Genomic DNA, 15,627 nt, shown 5'->3' with positions numbered 1-15,627 from the left:
AAGTCCCCGGTGGTCTAGGGGGTCCCGAGGGCCTTCCCCGCAATCTCTGTACCCCACAAGGCCCTCCAACTGCTCCTCACCGCCTCGTCCTGCGGTCGGCTGGACCGATGGGGAACGATCTTCAAGACGGTCTCAGCCACGCAGCGCCGCACCAGCCGCCATGTTGGTTAAGTGCACCGGACCCGACGGGGCCTCCAAGCACCTCACCGGCACCTCTGGTCAGCTCGTAGTCTCTATGGGGCACCTGCCCTCGGACCAGACAGTGCCGCCGCCCACCAGCGGACCTCCTGCGGACCGGGTCGCCCTGTTTCAACGCCGATCCCGGACCTCCGTCTCAGTGGCCGCCATCTTGCCGTCGCCGGAGTTCCCGATGTCTGGGCTCAAAGTCGGTGCTGTTGTGCATATGGTCGTGGGCACTTCGGCAAAGTCGTCTCCACGGGGTCCGATTGCTCTGGGGCTGCTCCTACGTTATTTTGGTGGTTCGTGGTTCGGTATTTAGACGGATGTTGAGGCAGCTTGCCGGAGCTCCGGAGAGTCACGTCCTAGCCAGTCATGCTGCTGGCCACATCCCCCTCTCTAATACATATAGTTAACCCTCCGGAGAGCTAGCTGTCAGTTAGGGTTAGAGGTGGCTAACAGAATAGTCATACAAGACAATGATACAGGATGATTGCAGAGCAACAGGCATTTGTGGAGCATGAAAACTTGCAAGAGGTGTGTAGTCTCTCTCTAAATCTTCTTGTCATTTGTTGGCAAGGAGTGGAGTCAATGCATCTGGGTTGCTACTAAGTCTAACATTTGTTATGGCCTTCTAGGTAATGTGAAGCAACACAACTCATGCCGGTGTCTATCACACAATCCATTTTAAAGCGTCTTGTGGCTTGTAATGAGGGGCAGATCAAATCAGGATGCTTATGTGCAAACAACTGTCTTTGGTCACTAGAAATTCGAGTTGCTTAAACTGTTTCTATAGTCATATACACATATTTTGGTGGAGCTATGAGGAGGAAATTTTGTTAATTTATGTTTCGATGCGACTAGTGCACAGCTTTTGATGTATAACGTGTCATCTCAGATGAATACGTTTATGTTTTATAGGGGAGAGACTCTCCCAAATGTGTTTGGCAGTGTGTAGGAGGGCTAAACAAATTAGGCCAAGTGCTTTGGAATCGTTGATCTTTAGAGATGTTGACCTGACGGTTTTCTTTGTACAGAAAGTTTACCAGTGCAGCAGATGACTTGTGCAGTTAGGGACAGAAATTCTATTTTATAACAGGTGAACTTTAGAATGTGAATGGCCGCCCATTCCTGAATGCTGAGACTTTAAACGTCCTTTTCTATATATATAACAAGCATTTACAATGCAACGGTTTCGCCTTCGGAAAAGTTTGAGCTATTGGCATTGTAAATGACAAACTTTTTATTTATGTGTTGGTTTTGAAAACAGATAAATAAATGGCATTGTCATTTACAATGCCAATAGCTTACTCTGTCGCAAATGCAAGACGTATTGCATTTGCACACACACACCCACACAAGAGCCCCACACACACACACACAAGAGCCCCCCACACACACCACACAAGAGCCACCCACACACACACGCAAGAGCCCCCCACACACACACACGCAAAGAGCCCCACACACACGCAAAGAGCCCCACACACACGCAAAGAGCCCCACACAGAGGTCAGGGGTGGCACAGAAGCAGAGTTTCACCAGCTGAGGCTCGCATGAAGCCTCTAGCATGAAATAGAGGGAGGGTAAGGGAGAAGTGATGAAAGAGAGGAGGTAAACAATGAAGGGAGAGCTGCGTACGTGGGGCGGGGGTTCGAACTTGGCCAGAGGTGGAGGAGGTGTACCCCAGACTCGAGGGACTGCCCCTTCCAGCAATCTAGGAAGCTTTTTTCAGGAGAATTTGTTTGAAAAAGCAGGTGGAGCAAGTTGTTCCACCAAGGAATAGCTGTTTTTATTATTACTGCTGATAAGTTATCTGTGCCGCCTGCTCTTGTAAGTTTTAGCATTTATGCCCTATAACTTCCCTTTTCTTGCAGCATAAATTAATCAACCCTGATATGTAATTTGGTGCTCCCTGCTGCATAATTCCCTGCCTACAACTCACTGAAGTGGAGGCATCTTTATTTTACATACGTAAAATCAACTTCCAGCAAAGAAAATCCAAAGAGGTTTGAAAATCGTGAGAAGAGGTGCAATGCCATGCCAATAACAGATTATGTGGGACAGGTGTCAACTATTATCAAACGTCTAAAAGGGGAGAAAGTGAAACAAAGAGATAGGAGCACTTTTTTATGCTACTAATTACAGGGCACTGAGTAAGAGTAAGAAAGCCAAGAACGACCAAATGAGCAACTAGGAGCAAATCAGTATGATGGATCTGTCACCAATGAAAACGGGGAATTAAGGGAGTGACTAGGATTTCTCCTTAAACAAGGATCGCTCCAGAAGGTATAAGCAGTATACGGTGCTAGAATGTCACCGTGCAAAAGCGCTATGTTCCGGTTATTTAATTTAAACGCTACAGAAATGCACCCGGACGTTATCTTCTGCCCCTGTCAGTGGAACTCCAAAGCATTCACTTTTTGGATTTGGGGAGCCGACTCCCTGAAGCTTAAATGCACAGAACGATGTAAATGTAATAGGCAGAACGATTAATGATGCCAGGCAAGAGCGAAAGTCTACTAAAACGAGTATTACACACGAGAGGGCTGGAGGGGTCAACAGGCAGTACAAGGGCAAATCCCTGCCTCCGGGGTAACCTAATCCCGCCTGGAAGTGATCCTCTTGGGGCTGCGGGATAACGAGAAGGATGCGCGCAGGGCCCTGTCGAGGCACCGGCGGTCCACGCGAGCTGTCAGGGCAGACCCTCCTCCAACACACTCCACCGGCAAGGGGAAACAAAAATATCTACGGAAAAAAAGCGGTAGGTGTCAACACAACGGCTGCCGGGTGGCACTTTCACCCTTTCCTCCAATAACACCGAGAGCGATACGCTCGTCCTTGTGTCAATACGGTTTATCGTTTTATTGCCGACGCAGTGGGAAGGAGGGGAGAGGGCAGGAGATGCTTTGGGTTTTAAAGGGATCTGACAGATGCACTGCAGCCTCATTTTTTTGTAGTGTCAATGTTCATTATCAGTCAATTGCATTAGCCCTTTTTGCTTTGCTGTTCATTAAACGTCTTAATTAAAAAAACGATACTGGCTCAAGGCAGTACAAGTGGAAACCCATGCGCTTTTTTGAATGCACAGATTGAGAGGTGTCAAACAAATGTGGTCTGGTTCCTGCACCCCCTAGATACAAACCGGATCCACGGTCAGTCATACAAATTTAAAGAACTTGGCGGACGCAAGAAACAACTGCCATTCATTCAAAGGCGTGCTCCAAGAAGGGCACTTCCTGCTGCTAACGTGCTCCCCGGCTCCCTCCCTCCACGCAGGATCCAGCCCAGCACTAAAACTGCTGCACACAAGGGGAAACAAGCATATAGCGCTTTAAACCATCTCGTTGCGGAGCGATGGGAGAAAGAGACAAAACTCTACCTTTAAAGAGACGCTGTCCTAGCCACTTTCCTTGTTCTTTTAATTCACTGCAAGTAACGTGCATGGTTACTGCTTTCAAAACTAAGGCCTGCGCTGGTCCTTAAAGCACTTTAGATATCTGAAAACAGCGAATAGGCCTCATAAAGTGTTGGGAAGTACTACACCTCTTGGCTGCTTCATACAGTGATTGGCTCCGTTTAAGTCAATGGCCCACTCTTTGTTGCTGTAAAACCTCTGCAGCGTCTGCGATAAAAATCACACAAACTGAGGCACCGCAGCGAACGGGAGCTGATCACCTGGTAGAGCCGCAGAATGAAAACAAAACTACTTGAGGAATGGGGCCATCGGTATCACGATGCCCCGGGCCCATAGCGACGCTCTGTGAAAACTTGTAACTTTCTTCGTGCCTTGTTTGTTTCTTTGCTCCAGCAGAGGAGCCGAGGCCGCCGGAGCACCGCACACCCCGCCCCGGCTCAAGCCCCGGGGTGAGGGGAAGCAGAGACTCGAGAATGGGGAGACATACGGACCCCCTTGCCGGTCTTTCACTCTCCCCAGAAGTGGCGCCATCATGCCGGCTAAGACCGTCCCAAAAGTCTTGTGCCCCATTGTGTGGGCCAGGACGGGTGTATAATGAGCAGTACGAAGAGTGAATAAAGGCGGGGGCTTACCGTGCGTGTCCCGGTGTGGCGTACCCCCCTCCAGCCGCCGCTCTCCGGTGCCCGCTCCTCCAATGCTAGCTCCCCTCTCCTCCCCACACACACACATGCAGGCGATCCGAGTCCCTCCTCCTCTCTGGATTGATCTGGTCTGGCTGGCGTCAGGGAGTCGGGGCCGCCCAGCCTCCAACACCACAGCCTCCTCCTCCTTCTCCTCCTGGCAGAGCACGGCAGTGCCTCACGCCGCAGGGATCCTCTGCAAGTTCCCTTGCTTTTCCCTGCGACTCGCTCCTCGTTTCTCCCGGGAAGGGCAATATCAGTTAATTCAAGCACTTCTTTACAATATTTCCCTCTCCGCCGCGTCCCTCTTGCATTCCGCAAAGGGCACCCGGCGATCCTGTCATTAGGGCAGCCTAGTTCCACTCATATCGGTGCCGGATCCCGTTAATGAGTCTCGAGCCACCGCTCTCTCTTCTTCAGTTAATGAACAGACATTTTTTAGTGGCTTCATATCACAAGCTAATGCGGAGCCGTGAAACTTGCAGTGGCCATTAAAACAGGCAACGGAGAGTGAAAGGGGAGGGGGCGGGAACGGGCACACGGGGAGGGGGGCGGAACGGACACGGACAGCGGGAGGGGGGCGCGAACGGGCACAGGACACCGAGGGGGGGGGGGGGGCGGGAAAGGCGCAAGAACAGCGGGAGGGGGGTGGCGGGAACGGCGCAGCACATTTATAAACAAAATGCTCCTTACCTGATTGCCTCGTGGGAACTCGAATCTTGCAGCCAACTCCAACAACAGACACTCTGAAAAGGAACAAAACAGGCCCACTCGAAAAAAAAAAATAACACACACCCATCACCGTGATGACGAACAGAAGTGGGTGGAGAGGGAAAAAATCTCGGGAACGCCCCCGAATCTGGTCCGGCCTTGACGGACAGATCTCTGTTCCAATGGCTAGCCTCCATTTATGGAGCTAGCCAATGGAACAGAGGGCGGATTCAAGTGTCCCTTACTGAAAACTAGAGATTTCTCCTGGAGCCGGAGCTAAAGCTCCGTGCTCCAGGCGAAACCTAAAAACGAATGTATGTCTGTCTGTCTGTCGGTTTGTCCTTCATGCATTACTACACCATTCATCCGATCGCCATGAAACTTTAGGAAGTTGTTGAGTACACTCCCGCGAAGGTTTTTGTCATAATTGTTTTTTAAATATCGGCCCCCCAGGGCCCTTATAATCTTTCAAATACTGATGTACGCACGAGGCGGAAAAACAACAAATCGTGTATCCACAAGCACTCAAATAAATAAATAGAATTAAAACACCATTCATCCGATCGCCATGAAACTTTGGGAAGTTGTTGAGTACACTCCCGCGAAGGTTTCTGGCATTAATTGTTTTTAAATATCGGCCCCGCCCAGGGCCCTCATAATCTTTCGAATACTGATGTACGCACCAAACGGAAAAACAAAAAATCGTGTATCCACAAGCACTCGAATAAATAAATAGAATTAAAACAGCATTCATCCGATCGGCAGGAAACTTTGGGAAGTTGTTGAGTACACTCCCGCGAAGGTTTCTGGCATAAAGGTTTTAGAAATATCGGCCCCCCAGGGCCCTCATAATCTTTCGAATACTGATGTACGCACCAGACGGAAAAACAAAAAGTCGTCTATCCACAAGCACTCGAATAAATAAATAGAATTAAAACGACACTTTGCAATGTTTTCCATATTAGAATGAATGTTTCAATAAAAATGACACAATTTAAATTGAATGTTATCATAACGAGTTTCCTTGAATTTCCTTTCTTCGGAGATCGCAGCAACGCGCGACGGGTAAGCTAGTTAGTACATAAATGTACACTCATATAGAAGGAGCACTATGTGAGCAGTAAGAATAAAACCATAGTAACCAAAAGTATTTTCAAACTATCTTCCAAAATAAAACAGAAGAATTCTTATTCGCAGACAAAGCATTATTCTTTATTTTTCTCTTGTGGAAACTAAGGTGAACACAACCTACGTGTTTCGTCCCATAGGCACTGGGACTTCTTCAGGGCTGATAAAAATACATAAAATATAACAGAGTAACTGTAAACACTACAGAAGACAAAACTAAAATTTGACACACAAACTTTAAAACCTATGCTTACAAAAATGTACAGTCCATTTTTAGGGACACAGATTTCATCAACCAGATATATTTCTTTTTTTGTGACCCTAATTGTAACCCAGATAAGCACCATGTATAATTCCATTATATAATAGGTTAGTAAAGGATTCAATTTATATTTCATATTCATGTACTTCCGATGGCGCCTTTCTACTCTTAACCACACAATAAAGTACATTTCTTGAATATTTGATCATACTGTTAACTTGACGGTTGAAGAGTTTCACCAAAAGGAAAAATTAACATTTTGAATAATTCTAGATTCCATAAATACAATAGTTTTTAAAAAAGATTTTTTCCTTTTACCCTAACTAGACATTTATACGGCACCCTGATCCCAATTTCCTCTTTCGTCGGCACTCCCAATTTCATAATGTTATAAATCCCATATAAAAGTGATTAAAACCAACATCATAAACTTTAAATTCATAAAATGTATGCTATTAATAAGGAAATACCCTGATAGGTTTAGCTGACATCTCACAATAAAGTCAGCAACATTTTATGAATAATGTAATTTCTCACCTAATTATATCTCTCCATAAACGATGTAAAATTTCCATCCATTCTTGTGTGAATGAAAATGTGTATTGGAGTTAAAATCCTGCAGTGCAATTGTTGGATCTACTAAACGCAAAGTATTATTCCTTCATTTGCAAAAGACCATATTCCGCTTATGTTTTTATTAAATATTTGCAATCTGAAGTGCCCTAAACATTGCACAAAAGTGACTGTAATCATTTAAGTGAATTATAACTATACATTTATGTAAGTGTGACATTGTGTGATAGAACCACATCCCGAAAGTGCTTACAGGACGAAACACATAATTCACCTATTTTATTCTGAAAGATAGTTTGAAAATACTTTTGATTACTATGGTTCTTTCTTACTGCTCACAGAGTGGTACTTCCATATCCATGTACTTGAGTTTATGTTTTTGGGTCTTCCATGAATGGGTAACCCAAGGAGCAAAGCGCCTATACCTTGGAACAACTTAAAGTGCAGCATCACACTCTATAACCGTTCTTAGCTATTTAGTTTTGGTACATGAATGTGCTGCTTAAATAACTAAGTCTCCCCTCGACAGGATTTAGGGATAGACAACTGTCTGATGAACTTGATTTGTGGGACGCAGTTCTTGGAATTCCATAAAATGACTTGTTCCATGGTTGAACAAATGAAGAGATGCAAAGTACACTTCTTGCTTGTGATGACATTTGGTATTGTGCTGGCTATGGAGATCCAAGTTAAGCAGTAATGCAGAACAGTCAATAAACAGAACCTTGGGAGCAGAGCTTATTTGGATGACGACACTGTTTAGCAAAGTCTCCTGATAGGCTGGGCGTTACGGGAGGCATAACCCCCTGCGTGAAAGAATTGGGTAATCCCCTAGCCACTTTGAAGCAGTAGTTACTAGCCCCATCTGCCGAAATTCTGTGGATCTTGGTGCAGTCTCCTGGTTCAATACTATTGAGATATTACCAATTCGAGGGGAATTGGAAGATGAATTACCGTTTTTCCCAATAATACTTAATTTCTAAGTGAACACTCAGGACCCCATTGCTTTAGTGCCAAAAAAGCCCCCTTGGATTTGCTGTGCCCCTCCTATATAAAAAGTGGATTGCAGGCAGATTTTGCAGGGACCGCATTCTAAGGAGACAGTTAGTTAAGACTGAATGAACCTTCACCACGACTGGATAGAATTTCTCTGCCCACTCCTCTGACAAGCACCTTGATTCGCCCACTGGGGTAAGCTGACACTGCATGACTAAGCAGATTTGCATATTGCATGCATTGACGCCTGGTTCATTCTTTGTGAATAAACGTAAACAATGCATGTACGAGTTATTTATTTTATGGGGAGTAAGTAACGTCACTGCAAAATATTTTGTGACTGTGACTCATTATTAAAACGCATGGATTTGCACAGGTTCAAAGGCCTGTCCGCCTCCCTGGGCATGGTCTCAGCTGGAGCTAGAAGATTGTACATTGCGTGATTTCTTCTCTCCTGTTCGGGCTGTTGATATCAAAATGAGGCTCTCTCAAACCAGATGTCTTATCAGTACGGTGTGCTAACATGAATACCATATTTTCCACAGTGAGCCATTTTTCTAGATTGGTCCACTGATTAAAACATTCACCCATTTTATTTCACTCTCTTTCTGGTGTCTTTCAGCTCGGGAATGAGTCATTTAGGCCATCCTTGACATATTTCTCCCATGGAAGTCTCCAGAGTGTGATTGAGGGGGTTGCTCATGATTCTAGTATCAGAGTTAGGTGGTCACAATTTCCTCATTCGCCCCCATCAGTGAATGGTCATCAAAGCGAAATTGATTCTCGAGTCCCAATGGGAGAAAGTGTGCAATAGTAGTGTGTTCTCGTAGTTTCTTTTTTTAAGATATGGAAAAGCTTTCAAAACGGCTCTTGGGTCATAGGATTTCCTGGTTTTGGAGGTAGATTTAGCCGTGTTTTTACTCTTTTTCATGCACCTTTTTTGATGTTCACATCATGCATCTGTCTGAGTGTAAAGTGGCTCTTTACCGGAGGAAAGGATGTGGCATTCTTTGATTTGGTTGATCTATGGCGTGGTGAATTGCCCCCTTGTAGGCTTCTGTAGTGTAATGTCCTAATAGGCTGTTGATGGAGGAGTTGATTAGGGGTAGTATGGATTTGAAGGTATGATACTTTTCATGAGTATGATGATGCCATTGTGCGATTGGGTGTTGAATTTGGTTTGGTGGGTGAGTGGGTCAGAATCAGTTGAGCAAACAGATATTGATTGGTAACATCCCACTTGCAAGCTTCCCAACGTTTATACATTTTCTTTCGAAGTGCGGAATGTTTTTATCTTAACCTGGCCTGTGTTTTCTTTGGTCTTCAGGTTCTACAGTTCTGTCACAGGGAAACAAGTCATCTTCATCAGAAATTCCAGGTAAGTCCCATGTGCCTGTTCTCCTGACCAAAGGTTCTCCCAGGAACTAGTATCCACACCTGAATCACATTACGAAGCATAAAATCCACCTACATTGGAAAGGTGATGAGCTGGCTCGGTGTATGAATGCGAGGTGCTTTTTGACATGTGTAAGTGTTGTCCCCCTTACCTCAATACTCCATGAGCCAAAGGTTGAAGCGGTTGCCTCTCACGTGGCTTAGCCCTGCTGCCCAGCTTCTGCTTTGTGCGATATCTGGGTAAAGCCCCTCAGTCAGAACTGAGCAGTATGCACCTCTTGCAGCCGCAGCAGAGTGCCTCTGGCATAGACGCTATTTAGAACTGTGGTTGCAGAAGTGCAGTGCCACATCTCTGTGCCTGCTCGGGTGGCCTTCGTAACGAAACCACAGTAGCGGCTTCTGGATGCAGCGGCGCAACAACATTCATTTTATTTATTTATTTGTTTACTTACCTCTGTTTAGCCGTATGCCATAGTTTGCTACCCCCCCACCCTGCTCCTCCCCCGCCTCACCGCCCACAGCACTCCCTCCAGGAGCCGCTACTGGGAAACCATCGTCATGTCTCTGCGTCATTAGGGTTAATAACCGCGAAGATTCCCTGCACCTGCGGGCTTAAAGTGTTTCATTATTTCTCTGTGCTTGCTGGATGTGCCTTGCATGAGGCCCTTGGTCAGCACTGCTTTGTGCTCAGCAGAGTATCATATGAATCCCCTCATCACTTCTTTGCAGATATAAACCCCTGTGTGAAGTTCACAGTCTGCTCTGCGTGACACTCTTCATCCTTGCACAATCCATGTATGAGTTGTTCCTGCATGAATTCCCTTTTGTTTTAACTAAAACATTTGTTATTGTGTTCTGTTTCCCAAAGAACAAAATGCAGCATGTGATCTTATATACTGAGAGGTAACAATACAATGGAATAAAAACTGTCAGATTTATAACAGCATATTGATTATGGGATTATGAATGTATGGATCCTTTTTGTTACCACTGCTCTCTGCCTACAGGAGTAGCCCTTATCCTGCCACTGCTTTGCCCCATCCTTCCACCTGAGTGGTGTCCGAGTGCATGATCCAACGTCACTCCTCATTGACACTATGGTTCATAGATATTGACATTTTAATTTATTTCTAACCAATGGTGCTTCATAAATATATGTTTTTAACACATTTTTATTGTTTAGAAGTTGCATTTGCTATGACGAAAGATGTTAAACTGAGGACTTATCAGAAAGAGCTTGCCCGGCCAGCTTTAAGTGGAAAAAATACAATTATATGTGCCCCTACAGGTAAGACAATTACAATTTAAATGATGTCTTGAAAAGAATATATTTGAGCCACTGTAACATCTATGAAGAACTATAATTCACAAAAAGGAAGAAGTAAGATCATTGCTGGTCCCCTGAGAGAGGGTACAATTTGGTTTGTTACAAAGAGGCTCAGGGTTGCGTGCAACATTGTTGGCAACAAAAATACGTCTAGGGCCAGATTTAAGAAAGTTATGCTGTGCAGCACAGCTAGTCACCTTGCTACGCTGCACTGCGTGACAGGGAAAGGGCAGGAATGCACTGTATTTAAGGCAATGTGGCACATACCTGCCTATTCACCTGTGCAGGCGCCCTTTTGGCAGCCAGGTGCCAAGGAAGACACCCTTGCACCGTGGTGCAAGGGTTCCTGCTTTGTATGCAGGAATGTTTTCTGCACAAATAAAGATATTTCTCCTTGTTACGCCTCTCTGGTATGGGGTGTCTTTTTGGTTAATTCCCAGGTTTACCTGTTCTAGTAAATCTGGGAATGCGTCCAAAACGGATTGGAGTTGCATGAGAACACCCACGCAGCACCCATGGAACACCTCTTTTGTGCAGAGTATGGCAACAAAGCGATTTGTGCTGTGTTGCTTTATTCCAGATTACGGTTACTCAGGGCCACGCAAAGTGGCCTTGCGTGTCTTCATAAAGCTAACTTAAGGTGTGTGCCTCCTATGAACCATGTTTTATGGTACAAACGAGATGCAAACCGCTCGTAAATAGAGCTCCTAATGCTTACGTGCAAAACAAAGCAATTTATTGCACATTTGTGCCCTCTACTTCCCACAGTCACATTAATGAGAGTTCTGCGCGACCCAGTGGTAGCTTGTTTGCCTCCAGACATGCTCACAGCACTTTTGTTTGAGGTGGGACAATGTGTCTTGTTATGACTGGCGTTCTTTACATTAAAGCCAATTAATTTACATACCCCCAATTGCTCTTTATACCAGCAGAAGTGTGTACCTTCTGCTGCAAGAAATTAATCCTCCCTTGCTTTGACATCATCAAAGTCCCGAATAGTGTCGAATACCGCTGTAAATCTCATAGAATCTCAGAAAATGTTCCTTTGGCAAAATATGGAGGCTATTCCACCCAAAGGAAAAAGATAAAATGCAGACACAAACTTTATCCTGTGAAGGGAAAGCATGTGACCAGGGGCGTCTCCTCCAATAGGGTGGAGGAGCATCGCCCCACTGCTTTGTGACAGTCAGTCAATCAATCAGGGAACTGTAATTGCGCTACTCACCCGTGAGGGTCTTAAGGCGCTGAGGGAGGGGGGTCCGCAGATCTGTTTAGCTAAGAGCCAGGTCTTGAGGGTCATCCGGAAGGTGTTCCGGGAGGGGGTGCATCTGATGTCTGCCGGTAGCTCGTTCAAGGTCTTGGCTGCAATGTGAGAGAAGGATCTTCCGCCTGCTCTGGCTCTGTGGATGCGCGGGGTTTCATCCAGTACGAGGTTGGAAGATCGGAGGTTTCTTTTGGGTACGTGGAAGTTGATTCAGTCGTTGAGGTATTTGGGTCCGTTGTTGTGTATGCATTTGTAGGCATGAGTGAGGATTTTGAAAGTGACTCTTTTCTCCATGGGGAGCCAGTGGAGGCTTCGTAGGTGTTGACTGATGTGTTCGTGTCGGGGGATGCTGAGGACGAGTCTGGTGGCGGTGTAATGTATTGTCTAGAGTTTGCGGAGTAGGGACTTGTTGATGGCGGAATAGAGTGTGTTTCCATAGTCCAGTCTGCTGGTGATGAGTGCGTGGGTGACTGTCTTCCTTGACTCAGGGGGGATTCACTTGAAGGATTTGCGGAGGATGCAGAGGGTGTTGAAGCAGCTGGAGGTGACGGCGTTGAGCTATCTGTTCATGGTGAGTGATGAGTTGAGTACGATGCCAAGGTTCTTGACGTGGTCTGAGGGTGTAGGTGGGCTTCCGAGGGTGGTCAGCCATCAGGTGCTGTCCCATGCAGAAGGGGTGGTACAGAGGATGAGGGCTTTTGTCTTCTCAGCGTTGAGCTTCTGGCAGCTGTTGGTCATCCAGACGGCGATGTCTTGCATTCCTTTCTGGAAGTTGAGTTTGGCAGTGGTGGGGTCTTTGGTGAGGGAGAGGATGAGCTGGGTGTCATCGGTGTAGGATACGATGTTGAGGCTGTGTTATCAGACGATGGCTGCGAGGGGGGCCATGAAGATGTTGAAGAGGGTGAGGCTCAGGGATGAACCCTGTGGGACTCCGCAGGTGATTTTCGTGAGGTCGGAGAGGAAGGGTGGGAGTCTGATCCTTAGGCTTTCTTCCAGTAAGGAATGATCGGATCCAGTCCAGGGCTGTTCCTTGTATGCCTGCGCCGTGTAGTCTGGCGACTAGTGTGTGGTGGGAGACGGTGTCGAAGGCTGCTGATAGGTCGAGTAGGATGAGGGCTGCAGAGTGACCTTGGTCCAGGAGGGTGCGGATGTCGTCTGTTGCGGCGATTAGGGTGGTCTCTGTGCTGTGGTTGCTTCGGAATCCGGAATGGGACGGGTCGAGGCTGACGTTCTCTTCAATGAATCGTGTCAGTTTCCTGTTGACTGTTTTCTCTGCAACTTTGGCTGCGTAGGGGAGGAGCTAGATGGGCCAATAGGTCTTGAGGTCAGTGGGGTCAGCTGTGGGCTTCTTGAGCAGAGGTCTGACTTTTGCACGCTTCCAGTCATCTGGGAAGGTGCCTGTTTTGAAGGTGGTGTTGATGCTGTGTTGTAGTTCGGGTGCGTTGGGGGCAGATGTGAGGAGGGCAGGGGTCGGTGGGGGCCCCCGAGTGGATGCTTTTCATGGTCGAGGTGGTGTCTTCGGCCATAATCGGTGTCCAGTTGGCGATGGTGGGCTGGCTGGTGTTTCTGGGAGGTGGGGGCCTGTCTGTGGCGTTTTTGAGGTTTTTGATTTTAAGGTGGAAATAGGTTCCAAGCTTGTTACAGAAGTCTTGGGGTGATGTCTGTGGCTTCGCTGCCTGGGTTGGTGAATTCTTGAATGACACTGAAAAGTTCCTTGGAGTTGGCCAGGATTTTGTTGTGGATTAAGTTCCTCTTGGTGGCTCTGATCTGGTTGTGGTAGTCCGTCATGGCGTACTTGTAGGTGGTGTGGTTTTCGTTTGTCTTGGTGTTTCTCCAGTTCTTCTCCAGGTGTCTGCAGGTGTATCTGGCATCTTGGAGAGCGGTGGTGAACCAGGCTGCTTTCCTGGGACGTTGTCTGTCGGGGTTGCGCAACAGGGCAAGCTCGTCTGCGCGGTCGGAGATCCAGGTGTGGTGTTCTCTGGCTGCGTCGTTTGCGTCAGGTGACCAGATGTGGTTGTCTCGGGTGAGGGTGGAGTTAAGTTGCTCATCGGTAACCTTGCTCCAGTTCTTTCGTGGGGGGGTGGGGCTGGTTTGGGTGCCTTGGGTTTGTTGATGGCGAAGTGTACGCAGTGGTGGTCGGTCCATGGCGGCAGCGTTGTGTGGCTGAATTGGACGCTGTTTCCTACCGCGAAGATGGGGTCGAGGGTGTGTCCTGCTCTGTGGGTCAGTGTGTTGACGCGTTGTTTAAGTCTGATGCTGGTGAGGTTGTCACAAAGAATAGTGGAGTTGGAGTCACTGGGGTTGTCGAGGTGGAAATTCAGGTCTCCATTGAGTATGTAGTTTGTTGAGGCAATGGTGTGGGGTGCGATGAAGTTGGTGATGGTGGTGGCGAAGGGTGTTCTGGGGTCAGTGGGTCTGTTGACGATGCTTCCTCGGAGTATGGCTTTGGGGGATGGTCTGGATCTGGAAGTGCAGGTGTTCGGCGGAGGGGAAAGTTTCGCTGGAGGTGGTGAAGTGGAGGGTGCTCTTGTGGGCAATGGCGAGGACCCCTACTGGGTGGTTGGGGCGGTCTTTCCTCTGGATCTTGTATCCGTCTGGGATGGTGTGCTGATGTCACGGGCGGAGGATGAAGTCCGTGTCTCTGTGAAGAAGGTGATGTCGGGCGAGAGAGAGTCGAGTAGGTTCCAAATTTCCATGGTGTGTTTGTGTACAGAGCATACGTTAAGGAGGATGCATTTTACGGTGTCGCCATGCTGGCGTCGGCGGTGTTGGAGGTCAGGGTGGCGGTGAGTGTCTGGTGGCAGTGGAGGCAGGAGAGCTGGCAGTGCGAGAAGCAGAACCATAAAATGTTAATAACTTTCAGTTATTACCATTTTATGTATGGTTGCGGCCAGGTGCGGGGGCAGGGCTGCTCTGTGACCAGAGCAGGAGAGGAGTGGTTTGCCCACTCCTGAGTACACAAAGACCATTTGGTAGGCCCTCTGGGGCTGCCCAAACCAGTCATGCACATTCTGCCCTTCTCCATGTAGGCTGGTTTCTCAGATTAATGTGTATTTTTTATTTTATTTATTTATTTTTATTTATCTAGAGTTTTATATAGCGCTGGCTAGACCCGGAGGTATCAGAGCGCTTTACAACAGGAACAACAGGAGTTGCGAGTACAAATACGAATTACAAGTTACAATAAATTAAACAATTGTTGCACAGTCATTACAAAGAAAGAGGCAAATCATAGGGGGGAAAAGTCAAAGGGGGACAAGAGAAGAATTGTGAGAGGAGAGAAGGGAACATGAGTGGAGGTTAGGGCGGTCCAGCAAGAAAAGAGAAAAACGTTCAGGGGTCATTGGAGGGAGTCAGAAGGGAAGGACTGAGGTCAAACAAGATGGCAGGTCAGGGTCGCGGGAAAACTACGGAGACCAGCACCGAAATGGCGGGGTGCACAAAAGTCGAAAATCCCGAGAGAAAGACCAGGGAGCAGGACTGAATTTGGTTGAGTCACAGGGAGAGGCGAAGCCAACAAATTCAAGTTGGACGGAAGTCTGCACAGGGCGCGCACAGGCGCAGGACCACGGGGGCATCAGAGTTAACGATCCGCTAGGCGAAGATCCGGTGATTCAACCTGGGGGCTGGGGAGCAGTCCCGGGAAAAAGGGAGGCATCAGCGAAGTCCAGGGCGGGCGCGTCCAACAGGCACAGG

At 47.3% G+C, this 15,627-nt stretch overlaps 1 protein-coding gene across 3 annotated transcripts in view; it reads left to right on the top strand.

Moving 5' to 3' along the window:
* Nucleotides 1–15,627, top strand: part of RIGI (RNA sensor RIG-I) — a 568,474-nt gene that overhangs the window by 213,571 nt on the left and 339,276 nt on the right. For all 3 annotated transcript variants that reach the window (XR_013607126.1, XR_013607125.1, XM_078675991.1), the window contains exons 6-7: nucleotides 9,273–9,323; nucleotides 10,524–10,628. Coding sequence is in view for 1 of the 3 variants with exons in the window: in XM_078675991.1 (XP_078532117.1) it covers nucleotides 9,273–9,323; nucleotides 10,524–10,628 (156 nt within the window). In the remaining 2 variants the exon portion in view is untranslated. The remainder of the gene's footprint in view (nucleotides 1–9,272; nucleotides 9,324–10,523; nucleotides 10,629–15,627) is intronic.

This window comes from Lissotriton helveticus, chromosome 2_1 (assembly GCF_964261635.1).
Source record: "Lissotriton helveticus chromosome 2_1, aLisHel1.1, whole genome shotgun sequence".
In the NCBI taxonomy this organism is placed as follows: Eukaryota; Metazoa; Chordata; class Amphibia; order Caudata; family Salamandridae; genus Lissotriton; species Lissotriton helveticus.
The sequence above is the reverse complement of the archived record's forward strand: the minus strand, read 5'-3'. Positions and strand labels throughout refer to the sequence as shown.